At 44.0% G+C, this 13,405-nt stretch overlaps 1 protein-coding gene across 1 annotated transcript in view; it reads right to left on the bottom strand.

The window, feature by feature from the left end:
• The window catches only part of efl1 (elongation factor like GTPase 1), a 338,480-nt gene that overhangs the window by 264,161 nt on the left and 60,914 nt on the right, over window positions 1-13,405 (bottom strand). The window contains exon 9 of the mRNA XM_078241003.1: window positions 2,864-2,987. Within this exon, the coding sequence (XP_078097129.1) occupies window positions 2,864-2,987 (124 nt within the window). The remainder of the gene's footprint in view (window positions 1-2,863; window positions 2,988-13,405) is intronic.

Here is a 13,405-nt window from a genome sequence, read left to right as displayed (position 1 = left end):
GGGCATTCGGCCTCTGATATTCGGGTAAGCGTTCTCCAAGGCGGCCTTCGCGACACACGACAGCGCAGAGTCGCTGAGCAGAAACTGATAGCCAAGTTCCGCACACACGCGGACGGCCTCAACCGGGATATTGGGTTCATGTCACACTATTTGTAATGCCCACAGTTGCGTGGACCTGCAGAGTTTCACTGGCTGTCTTGTCTGGAGACAATACACATCTTTTTAGCCTGTCTTGATGCTCTCTCCACTCCCATTATTTTGTTTCTTAAAGACTTGATTAGTTGTAAGTATTCGCATTCCAACCATTATTCATGTAAATTGAGTCTGTGTCTTTATAAACTCTGTTTGTGAACAGAATTCCCACTCACCTGAAGAAGGGGCTTAGAGCTTCGAAAGCTTGTGTGGCTTTTGCTACCAAATAAACCTGTTGGACTTTAACCTGGTGTTGTTAAACTTCTTACTGTAATGCCCTCTATACCAGGCAACATCCTGGTAATTTTTTTCTGCACCGTCTCCAAAGACTCCACATCCTTCTGGTAGTGTGGCGACCAAAATTGAACACTAAGGGCCCTATTTTACCATTGCGTCACGCCAAAACGTGGTAAAGTCGGGTGTGAGGCCATTAACGCAATCCGCGCCCGCGCAGATGGCCACTTTACCGAAACCCAGGAATGGCCACGATCCGCTTCGCGCCCGAAATGGGCACAACGGCGATTTAAATGTATTTGCATGTATTTCAATTGAATTAATGAACTGCCCGCCCAACTTTATCAGCATTTCCCCCTTTACCACCGTGTTCGCCGATCCGGAATCGCGCCGAAATGAACATGCTGAATAAAAGTCTGAATCGGACGCTCCAGCTGCTGAAGAGCGAGTTTAGTGCTTCCAATGGCTCTCTGACTCAGATCGGTGGTGGGGGGGGAGGCGGGTCAGATCATTCTCTAGTTGGGGGGGGTGGGTGTGGGGTGAGGCCAGATCGTTGTCTGGTGTGAGGGGGGGGGGGGGGGGGGGGGGGGAGGGGGTGGGATCGTTGTCTGGTGTGGGGGGGACGATCATTGTTTTGGGGGGGGGGGGGCGATCATTGTCTAGTGGGGGGGGCGGGGAGGGACAATCATTGTCTGGTGGGGGGTGGGGCGGGGAGGACCGATCGTTGTCTGGTGTTTGGGGGGGGGGGGGGGGGGGGGGGGGGACCGGTAAATGTATCTCTGGTGGTGAGGGGGGTGGGAAAGGCCCGATCGCTCACTGGTTTGGGGGGGGGGGGGGGGTAGAGCTTTTCTAACTGCGCATGCGCAGTTCAGAGATCCGATCGTTTCAGGCGCGCTAAGCCCCGCCCACAGCGCGATTCAGACCCGCAATTTTTTTTTCAGGCTAAGTGTGTATGGGAGCACCTGAAAGCAGATTTCCAAGTCGGATCTGAATTCTGCCCAGATTCAGCACTTAGAATGAAAATGGTAAAATCAGGCCCTATATTCCAAGTGTGGCCTAACCAAGGTTCGATAGATAATAATCTAATAAATACTGGGGGAGCTTTCATAGTTGCTGTGCCGTTAACATCCACTTGCCTTTCAGACATGGCCTGTCTGCATTTACTGATTCTTAAAACAAAAAAAAAACCCACCCCCTATTTCCCCTTCCACTGCCCAGTGTCTGAACTCCAGGGATCCGCGTGACCTGCACTACTCACTGCACAACAAGATGCCATTAACTGCCTTTCACTGACTGAGAAAGAAATCGCTTGGCAGGAGCGCTGTTCGGTCACATTCTGACGTGGAGTCAGGCGAGGAGAAATGAGGACAGGTTAACTCAGTCCAAGAGGTTGCCTTCTGAAATCAGGGAATAGCCTCAGTATGAACTCATAGATTCCTTACAGGAGAGAGGGTCCATCGAGTCTGCACCGACAACAATCCCACCCAGATCCTATCCCCGTAATCCCACATATTTACCCTGCTAATCCCCCTGACACTAAGGGGCAATTTAGCATGGCCAATCCCCCTAACCTACACATCTTTGGACACTAAGGGACAATTTAGCATGGTCAATCCCCGAACCCGCACATCTTTGAACACTAAGGAGCAATTTAGCATGGCCAATCCCCTTAACCTGCACATGTTTGCCACAAATGGACAATTCGGGGTGGCACAGTGGTTAGCACTGCTGCCTCACAGCTTCAGGTTCGATTCCCGGCTCGGGTCACTGTCTGTGTGGAGTTTGCACATTTGCCCTGTGTCTGCCTGGGTTTGCTCCAGTTTCCTCCCACAGTCCAAAGATGTGCAGGTTAGGTGCATTGGCCAGGCTAATTTACTCCTCAGGGTCAGGTGGACTAGCTAGGGTAAATGCAAGGGTTATAGGGATAGGGCCGGGTGAGATTATGGTTGGTGCAGACTCGATGGACCTCCTTCTGCACTGTAGGATTCTATGTTCTAATTTAGCATGGCCATTCCACGCAACCTGCACATCTTTGAACACTAAGCGGTAATTTAGCATGGCCAATCCACCTAACCTACACATCTTCGGACACTAAGCGGCAATTTAGCATGGCCAATCCATCTAACCTACACATCTTTGGGACACTAAGGGACAATTTAGCATGGCCAATCCAACTAAACTGCAGTCGTGCTTTTGGAATTTTTAACTTCAAATGAAATACAACCTGCCAGGACTAATTGCCACCTTGTGGACACAAACAGCGGACATATAGGCACAGACTCGATTTACAAGATTCACTCACCTGATGAAGGAGCAGCGCTCCAAAAGCTTGTGCTACCAAATAAACCTGTTGGACTTTAACTAGGTGTTATGAGACTTCTTACTGTAATTGCCACCTTGTTACTTAGTGGAAGTGTCTGAGCATTAGTCAACGTACCTGCGCTCCTTTCATTATCTTCTTTGTCTTTGTGTTTAGGTAGTAGTCACCCCAGAGAGTCTTCAGCAACACTTCAGCGCTAATACCCACTTTCTGGCTGTACATCTGGACAAACTGTTCAATTCTACAACAAGAAAAAAAGATTTCCTCATCTAATGCCACTATTGATCAATTTCTACTGCGTTGTCCATCAGTTGTGGGTCATGTACTGTATTCACACCAGACTTCAGAAAACAAAATGTTGTTGATCCTAGGATATAGCAGTCAATACTGCATCATCTCTTAAAATCTGGGACTGCACCTCTAATTTTCACCAATGATAGCTACACCTTCAGCTGTCAAGGTCCTAAACTCTGGATTTCCCTTCCTAAACTTATCCGTCTCTCTCTCTCTCCCTCTGAACCCTCCTTTTTCATACTCCTTAAGGCCTAGCTCTTTGGTCAAGTTTTTGGTCACCTTTCCCAGTATCTCTCTGTGTGACACAGTGTCGAATTTTGTTCGAGTTTAGATGACCCTTCATCAGAGCTCTGGCGAAGGGTAATCTAGACTCGAAACGTTGGCTCTTTTCTCTCCCCTCAGACCTGCCGAGATTTTTCAGCATTTTTTGTTTTTGTTTCAGATTCCAGCATCCGCTGTATTTGTCTTTTATCATAGGGATTCAATAACAAAAGGGATGATGGTGCAAGGTAAAAGGAGAAGGTAATGGGACAAGTATAGAAACAAAAGACAAGGTCAGAAAATGGGTAAATGGGAGTAGCAGGAATATCACCAACAGCTGGTCGCTGAAAGAAATGGTGCAGAGGTTGTGATTCGAAATTATTGAACTCAGTCTCAAGTTCAAAAAGCTTTAAGTGCTAACTTGAAAGGCGAGTTGCCGTTGCACAAGTTTACATTTAGCTTCATTGGAACAGTGTAGAAAAGGACAGAGAAGTCAAGGGAGCAGGGCAGTGAATATAAATAATGGGCAATCAGAAGCTTGGGGTTGCATCTATGAGGTGAACAGAGCTGTTCCAGAAAACTATCACTTGTGTGTTTGGCCATCCCAACTGCCAATGTTGAACTTGTGCTGCAATAGAGTATATGCTTTAAACTGAAGCATAGCTGGCCCCAACTGGGCAAGTATTAGGATACATAAACCAGTTCACTGTGTTCGGCTGAGAGCAACTGGGAGTGTCTTTGACTTGTCTTGGAAATAAAACAGGCTCGCCTCAGAATCATTCTTCCTCAACATACAATTGTTGGAATTAACACGGTAGCAGAGGTTGAATATTAAGATTTGGTGACTGGCTGCTAAATCAGAAATGTTTCACCTCCATCCTCTGATAGGAAAGGAAGCATACTGCTGCTGACAAACTCAGTTGCAGCATGGTAAAAGAACAATGCTAAATCTCAGGTTCTGACCATCCACCGATTTTTTGAGAGGCTGAACCACATCAGTAATGGAAAAATGAAGTTGAGGTGTGGACACGGGTGGCTTCGTCACCCCAAAAGAAGCAAGGTATGGCTTTAACATAATCAACAACAAAAGTACAACTAGGAGCACTTTCAGCATTGGGTGTGGATTAAAAGCAAATTACTGGGGATGCTGGAATCTGAAACCAAGAGAGAAAATGCTGGAAAATCTCAGCAGGTCCGGCAGCATCTGTAAGGAGAGAAAAGGACTGATGTTGAGTCGAGATGAGCCTTGGATTACTTGGATACCAAAGAGGGATTGACTCTTCTATTGCAGTTTTGGATAAGTTTTGCAAAAAGGATAATTTGTTGGAAATCTATGAAGCACCTTTCATAGATTTAAGAAAACATGATCGATCCATGGAGGGGTACAGGTAAGTGATAAGAGATTGATAAAAGTTTAAGCTTGAAATCCTGGCATTTAAATTATTCGATTGTGCACACATTTCTCATGTCAACAGGCTTTTGGGATTTACAGGAATGCAATTCCATGGGAAAGACTCTCTCCTAGACCAAATGGCTGCTGCTCTAAACATTTTTGGGAAAACAGCAACTTCCAGCTTCTTTCCTATAAAATGCAGGCGATCACGTTATATATTAATGATTTCAAAAAGGGAACGAAATATATTATCTCCAAATTTGTAGATGATACAAAGTTGGGTGGGAGTGTGAGCTGTGAGGAGGATGCAGAGATGCTTCAGCGTAATTTGGACAGGCTGAGTGAGTGGGCATTTGCATGGCAGATGCAGCATAATGTGGATAAATGTGAGGTTATCCGATTGGCCTTCTTCTGCACTGTAGGGATTCTATAAAATGCATGGGAATGGTTGGTGTTATCAGTGCAATTCTAACCATCTTCATGCAATGAATTGCCCGCAGCAGGAGATTAATGTTTTTGAAATATTGCATGAAATAGATCATTCGGAGGCTGAAAATGATAGGGACTGCCATGAAGGAATTGTGTTGATCATTGTTAGTTTGAATCTGGTGATGAATATTTTGATGGCTGATTTATTCAACTGTGCAGTTTTAGATATTGGTTACATTCACACAGTGTGTAGAGTGCATTGGCTTAAGTGCTATCTGGAATCTCTCCATGAGGCAGATCGGCACAGAGTGTTAAGGAGTGTGGAAGTTTGGGGATGATAAGCTAAGTTTTCTTTTTAAGTCTTCAAAAAGAGTATTCCTCTCTTGCAAGATGGCTGGGATCAGTCTCTGCATCACTACTGATGTGGTCTCTAATGAGATAATTCTATTGTTGAGCAGATCTTTGGTGGAGAAAGTACAGAAGAAGCTAGACAGGAAGAATGACAGAGCGATAATGTCTGGGAAAATTATGGGTCTACATTTTTCTCGGTCAGGCTATTGCCGCCTGCCATTAAGGAAGGGGGATATTTCTCAAAGAATTCAAGCAGTTTTCTTCAGTTCGAGGGATGAAGGTTTGATGGACAAGATGGTGATTATTTGGAAGTTGCAGAAACAATTTGCACATCCAGCGTCACAAAAATGGAAAGCTCTACTACAGAATGTTGGGGTGATTGATAAAGATTACAACAACATTATTGAGCAAGTCATGGCTCAATGTGACATTTGTGCTAAACATCAAAGGACACTGCCCGTTGGGAGTCTGCCGTGGGCTAGGAATTTAATGATGCAGATGCAATTTGGCTGACCACTTTGGAACACTATTGTTCAGTATGCATGCCTCGCTCTAAGCTTCCAGTCACCTTTCTCTACTCTATTTTGGTCTCCTGCGTTGTTCCAAAGAAGCTCAAAGTAGACTTGAGCAATAGCACCTCATTTTTAAAGTGGTACTTTCCAGTATTCCAAACTCAATATTTGAGTTCAACAAATCCAGACCGAAAGCAGGACATTTACTTTTTTCAGACAGTAGCAGTTGATAATGATTCAGTTATTCCATACTCCTTAACATTCTGTGTCGATCTGCCTCATGGAGAGATTCCAGATAGCAGTTAAGCCAATGCACTCTACACACTGTGTGAATGTAACCAATATCTAAAGCTGTACAGTTGAATAAATCAGCCATCAAAATACTCATCACCAGATTCAAACTCCCTCTTGACTCCTCATCTTTTGTCTCTTGTTCCACCACCATCTCATGTTGCCTTGCACCACACCATCTTTTATCAGGTAATCTCTTTTTCCTTTCACCCTATCCTAGATCTTCCTCATTTGTCCTTTTTTAAATACATTCCTGCCTTTGTGCTTGCTTAAAACCTATTACAAATCTAACTTTTTCCAGTTCTGGCAAAACGTCACCAACCTAAAACAGTAACTCTATTTTTCTTTCTACAGATGATGTCTGACCTGCTGAGCACTTCCAGCATTTTCTGCTTTTAATTGCAAATAATGCTCATGTTTTTCTACACACTCAAGTTAATATATTGTAGTTGAAAAGCAAATTAATCACAGACTGGGAGCAGTAAGCCTACTTGCTCACTCTGTATTGGGACTGGCACATTGGCTAATTTCTGGAGTGCTGATTCTACTCTCATAGAAAGTTAGAGAGCAGAGAAACAGCAAAATAAACAACAGGGAATTCAGCTAATCTGCCAGTCGTTTATTCCAATGGTCTCCTTGCTGACAAACCACACTCTATAAACTCCCAAATTGCACAAAATACAGCTGTTTGTATCTAGCCATGTACTAAGAATAGCTCATCTACCTCTTTCCATTCTCATGGACCCAAAACAGCTCCTCTCCAGCTGCCTTCCATTCATTCCCCTCAATGCACTAAGCTTAAAATCATTCCTTGGCCTGGTTCCAAACTATTTCTGCAACCTCCTCCAGAATTAATTTGACTCTTGCACCCTTCCTTCATATTAATCTGGTTGCTTCAGCATTTCACCCTCTCTCCATCCCAACACTTGAGAGATTTCAAGTAGAGCTTTGAAATGCCTATATCCTATTCGTTGAAAAACACTCCCATCCCTCCAAGATCTCGTCCTTCTCAATCTTTGTAAGCTCCTCCATTCCTATAATCCTCCAAGATATCCAAGTCCCTCAATTCTGGCCTCCCCTACCCCTAATTTTAATTACTATTCCATGGCTGCTGCAACTTTGGCCCAAAGCTCTGAAATTTTTCCTCTGAAACTTTCTTATCCTTCCTTTCAAGATGCTCTTTAAAACCTACCCCATTGACTAAGCTTTTAGTCATCCATCCTAATAACTGTGACTAACTGTTCAAGTTTATTCAGTGAGGCGTCTTAAAATATTTTATTATGTTGAAGGTGCTGTATGAATGTAAGTTGTTGGGGGAATCTAGAGATAGGGGCAGAATCTTATTAAGGTTAATGCTAGGACACTTGGAAGGGAAAACAGGTAGAAGAAATCTGAAACGTTATCCCCCAAAAGCCAGTTGAAATTTCAAGGTAGATCGACTGTAGTATCAAAGTTGGAGACTGGTTAATAGACTGAGTGCACAGGCTCAAGGAGCTGAATAGTCTACCCCTGTTGCTATGTTAGAATCCAAACTAAAGTTTAAAGTTTAGAGTTTATTTATTAGTGTCACAAGTAGGCTTACATTAACACTGCAATGATGTTACTGTTAAAATCCCCTAGTCGCCACACTCCTGCGCCTGTTCGGGTACACTGAGGGAGAATTTAGCATTGCCAATGCACCTAAAGAGCACGTCTTTCAGACTGCGGGAGGAAACCGGAGCACCTGGAGGAAACTCACGCAAACACGGGGAGAATGTGCAGACTCCACACAGGCAGTGACCCAAGCCGGGAATGGAACCTGGGTCCCTGGCGCTGTGAGGCAGCAGTGCTAATCACTGTGCTAAACCTGCTACAATTGGCTCTCCTACAAATTTTTTTATTCATTCATGGGACATGGGCATCACTGGCTGGCCAGCAAATGTTGTCTATCCTTAGTTGCCCGAGGGCAGTTGAGAGTCAACCACGCTGATGTTCCCACAAAAGAAGCAATGAAACAAATGGAGGAGTTGCATAATCTGTCAAAATTGCAACAGGATTTAAGAATGGGCAGCTGAGGTTGTGGCTAGTTGTAAAACCACCAAGTTGTGGGGAGCGACTACGCTGCCACTGTTAATAACTGGTTTCATCTCACTCAGGGGTAGCGCGGGTTGAGTGACAGAATATGCAGGCCAGCTGCCTACCTGCATGCATTCACGTTTGCAATTAAATCAGCAGATTTAAATTTTTCCCCAGTACAGGGTGTTACCCCATCAATCAGCACGGGAAATCTGAGCCAAGAAATTTAGCAGCAACACAAACATGAATAAGGAGTCAGCTAGCAAGCTTTGGCAGCATAGCCTCTCTGAAACCCGATCAGACCCTTTTGCAATGGGAGAAGCAACGCAGCCACCAGTGAAGAGCTAGGGATCCATAAATCGTTAATGCCGCAGTGTAAGCAGACCATTTTGGATTGTACCCATCCACATAAAATATCATGATGTAAGCTCAGTAGGGTAAGACCACAACAGGTCAAAAACATCCTTGTTTCTGTGACTCGAAAAATGAAGGCTTCATCGTTGGATTTCTTTGTGCTGTACATATGACGTCCCTGGAACAGCTAACATGGAGCAGCCATGTCCATAATAGACACATCTTAAAAGTTTATTTTATTAGTGCCACAGGTAGGCTTATATTAACACTGCAATGAAGTTACTGTGAAAATCCCCTAGTCGCCACACTCTGGCGCCTGTTCAGGTACACTGAGGGAGAATTTAGCATGGCCAATGTACCTAATCAGCACGTCTTTCGGACTATGGGAGGAAACCGGAACACCCGGAGGAAGCCCATGCAGTCACAGGGAGGACGTGCAAACTCCACACAGATAGTGACCCAAGCCGGGAATCGAACCCAGGTCCCTGGTGCTGGAGAAACAAAATCACCAGAATTTTTATTGCAAATCAAAAGAAACATTTCATTTGAAGCATTCGGGTTTTTTTTTAGTGTGTTGTGGAGATTCTTCTATGGTTTTTAATTGCGTTGTTCTGATAGCATTTGGGAGATCTATCAGACTGTTCTATGGGAGATCTTTTCCTCTTTCAAATGCCAACTAGGAACAGGTATGACTGGGTGGGCAACGTGTCTGACACGATGGGGAGATTTCCAAAGTAATATCTATAGCTTATTTTGTGCATGATGCAACATCTGATCTTAACTGGCCTCATGAAGCCCAAAGAGGAAATGTGAGAAAATATGTTATTTATTTACTTTCAATCTAAGCATTAAACCAGATTTGCTAAAACATGCAAAGGAAGTAGAGCATGTGTTAGAATTTAGCAGCAATATGATGGGTGTTTGTAACACAGCAGAATCAAGTTGCAATATGGGATTTAGTCTATTGACGGATTACTAGCATCAGGCAGCACTGGAGGGGAGAGAGGATGGTGGTGCCTGAGAATAGACAGACCCAAGACATCTCCAGTGGAATAGTTCACATATTACAACCCAATTCTGCCAATTTAAGAGAGACTGAATTAATTGTTTTCAATTTTTCCCATTAGTTTCCGTAAAACAAACAGATCCAATTTTCTTTATGTACACACCTTTATCAACATATGCACAAACTCCTCTTTCAGACAAACTTTCAACATTAATTCATCTGAACAAAGTTTTTGCAATTTATCCTCTAGCTGTTCTTCATGTAATTTGGACCAAACATATACATTCAAAGGCGAAAGTGAGACTGATTAGCTCAGTTGGTTGGACAGCTGATGTGGAGCAACGCCGACAGTGCGGGTTCAATTCCAGCTGAGGTTATTCATTAAGGTCCTGCCTTCTCAACCTTGCGGCAGGGTAGCACAGTGGTTAGCACTGCTGCTTCACAGCTCCAGGGACCTGGGTTCGATTCCCGGCTTGGGTCACAGTCTGTGTGGAGTTTGCACATTCTCCTCGTGTCTGCGTGGGTTTCCTCCGGGTGCTCCGGTTTCCTCCCACAGTCCAAAGATGTGCGGGTTAGGTTGATTGGCCGTGCTAAAATTGCTCCTTAGTGTCTTGAGATGGGTAGGTTAGAGGGATTAGCGGGTGGATATGGGGGTAGGGCCTGGGTGGGATTGTGGTCGGTGTAGACTCGATGGGCCGAATGGCCTCTTTCTACACTGTAGGGTTTCTATGATTCTATGATATGATTCTTGCCCGGCACCTGAGGTGTGATGACCCTCAGGTTAAATCACCACCAGTCAGCTCTCCCCCTCAAACGGGAGAGCAGTCTGAGACACAAGAACATAAGAACTAGGAGCAGGAGTAAGCCATCTGGCTCCTCGAGCCTGCTCCGCCATTCAATAAGATCATGGCGGATTTTTCGTGGACTCAGCTCCACTTACCCGCCCACTGGGCGGCACGGTAGCACAGTGGTTAGCACTGCTGCTTCACAGCTCCAGGGTCCTGGGTTCGATTCCCGGCTCGGGTCACTGTCCGTGTGGAGTTTGCACATTCTCCTCGTGTCTGCGTGGGTTTCCTCCAGGTGCTCCGGTTTCCTCCCACAGTCCAAAGATGTGCGGGTTAGGTTGATTGACCAGGTTAAAAAAATTGCCCCTTAGAGTCCTGGGATGCGTAGGTTAGAGGGATTAGTGGGTAAAATATGTGGGGGTAGGGCCTGGGTGGGATTGTGGTCAGTGCAGACTCGATGGGCCGAATGGCCTCCTTCTGCACTGTAGGGTTTCTATGGTTTCTATGATTTCACTCACCATAGCCCTTAATTCCTTTACTGTTCAAAAATTTATCTATCTTTGCCTTAAAAACATTCAATGAGGTAGCCTCAACTGCTTCGCTGGGCAGGGAATTCCACGGATTCACAACCCTTTGTGTAAAGAAGTTCCTCCTCAACTCAGTCCTAAGTCTGCTCCCCCTTATTTTGAGGCCATGCCCCCTAGTTCTAGAGACTGGCGACATTTCATTTAATTTCCAGTTCAGCTAGCACAGTCTGACCAATAGACCTTGAGAAACTCCACACACTGCACAAGCTCAGACTGTGGAAGCTTCCCTGATACGTGGCCAGAGTGCTGTGGAACACATAAGAAAATTACTAGTTGGGTTTTTGAGAGAACAGGCAAATAAAAACATTAATTAAAGTCCTCAAAAGGATGGAAGAAAACTGGTAGTCAAGGTTAGTCATGTTATTGTGAAATATTTTATCATGTTATTTTTGATGCTGCAGACTATCACCAGGGGAAAAATCATTCCTAAATGTGGTTTGCGCTTGTACAGACCACAAATAAATTAATTGGCATAATTGGAATTTCAGCCAATTTTCACTCCAGAATTTGAATAAATTGCTTGCCAGACATAATGATTTTAGAATATTAGCTGATCTGTGGTAATTTTCAGTGAGTTTCATAATGTAATATCAGTGCCACTGATTTATAGTAACTAAGGGGAATGTTTTTTTATTGCTTCAGGTTCTTAAATTTTAAATGTGTTCTAGGAACTAAATGTTCTGATTCTGTCCATTTTTTCCTATAAATATTACAAATCAGACACATTGCTGATTAAATGCTCAACTTTCTCAACTTATTTTTTTTTCCTTAGCTTGTTTCTAAATTCCATGATTAACATCACAATGGTAAGCAATATGCACTGGGATGGACATAGCTAACTGGTGTTTAGCTATACAGAACCGGATTGTTGTGAGGAGCATCCTAGCCTGCCTTTGTATAGAGTAATGAGTTAATGAGCATGTCAATGAGGCCTTGATGATTATTCACCACACGACTGACACATTAGTAGTCAGATGACCGAAAGACTCCGAGACAGCTAGGAACAGAACAGTCCGTCTCCTATATACCGTGTGCTTACCCTGAGGTCTTTGTAAATAGTTAATAAAAGGTTCGAAGTTAAACCATACTATCTCAAGTCTGTTGAGGGGAAGCAAAGCTTAATTGAGGTTAGAGCGGCATGGTGGCAGAGGGGAGGGCCTGGGTGGGATGTTGTTTTGGAGAAGTCGGTGCAGGCTCGATGGGCTGGATGGCCTCTTTCTGTGCTGTGGGGATTCTATGGTGCTATGATAAGTTAAGAAAGTGTGGTAGAAGTGAAACCTCATTAAAACTTGACTACAGCAACAAAAGGTACTACTGGGGATCCTGGATAACAAACTGTTAAGTTTGAAGTTTATTCATTAGCGTCACAAGTAGGCTTATATTAACGCCACAATGAAGTCACTGTGAACGGAGGAAGGCTACACATCCCCTTGATAGCATTTGTAAAGCCACTTATTTGTGCCCCCGCCATAGCAAATACACCTCTATAAAAACAACCTTTAAGCAAAAATTGTTTTGGAATTCCCATGTCTAAGCACAGCAGAGAAATTAATTGGGTGCTCTTTGCTTTCTTCTCACATTCTAATCTCAAAAAGCTTCCCAAAGTTCATCTGTTTCCAGTTTGGGAAGCTAAACAAATAGTTACATATGGAAGACAGACACAATTTGCAGTTTTTGAGAGTACGAATAAGTTTCCAGATAGGAACAACTAGTGTACCCACTCCCTTACTAAAGAAAAAAATAGAATGGCACAGTGGTTAGCACTGCTGCCTCACAGCACCCGGGACTCGGGTTCAATTCCCGGCTTGGGTCACTGTGTGCAGATTCTGCATGTTCTCCCCGTGTCTGCGTGGATTTCCCCTGGGTGCTCCGGTTTCCTCCCACAGTCCAAAAGACGTGCTGGTTAGGTGCATTGGCCATGCTGAATTCTCCCTCAGTGTACCCGAACAGGCGCCGGACTGTGGCGAGTTTCACAGTAACCGCATTGCAGTGTTAATGTAAGACTAGTTGTGACACTAATAAATAAACTTTTAAAATGCCTAAAATTCATTTTTCAGTTTGTACTCTGGACAATCAGTCTTGAAGCTGATCACAAAAACGGCATTTGCTTTCTCCGACTAAATTCAGATACCATCCTGAAGCTAATGGGTTGTCAAGGTTTTACAGAAAATCTTTGAATTGGTAGTGCTTTTCCACTATACTCTAAATGCTAGCAAGTCTATCCCTCAAGTGAAAAAAGAGAGATTCAATCGCCTATATACAAATCGTCAACAGAATAGAATCTATTTGAAAATGATTTGGAAAAGGAACTCAGAAATCCGATTACAGCATGAGGGGAAAT

This window comes from Mustelus asterias, chromosome 24, assembly GCF_964213995.1.
Source record: "Mustelus asterias chromosome 24, sMusAst1.hap1.1, whole genome shotgun sequence".
Classification (NCBI taxonomy): Eukaryota; Metazoa; Chordata; class Chondrichthyes; order Carcharhiniformes; family Triakidae; genus Mustelus; species Mustelus asterias.
This window is presented reverse-complemented; position numbering and strand designations above follow the sequence as displayed.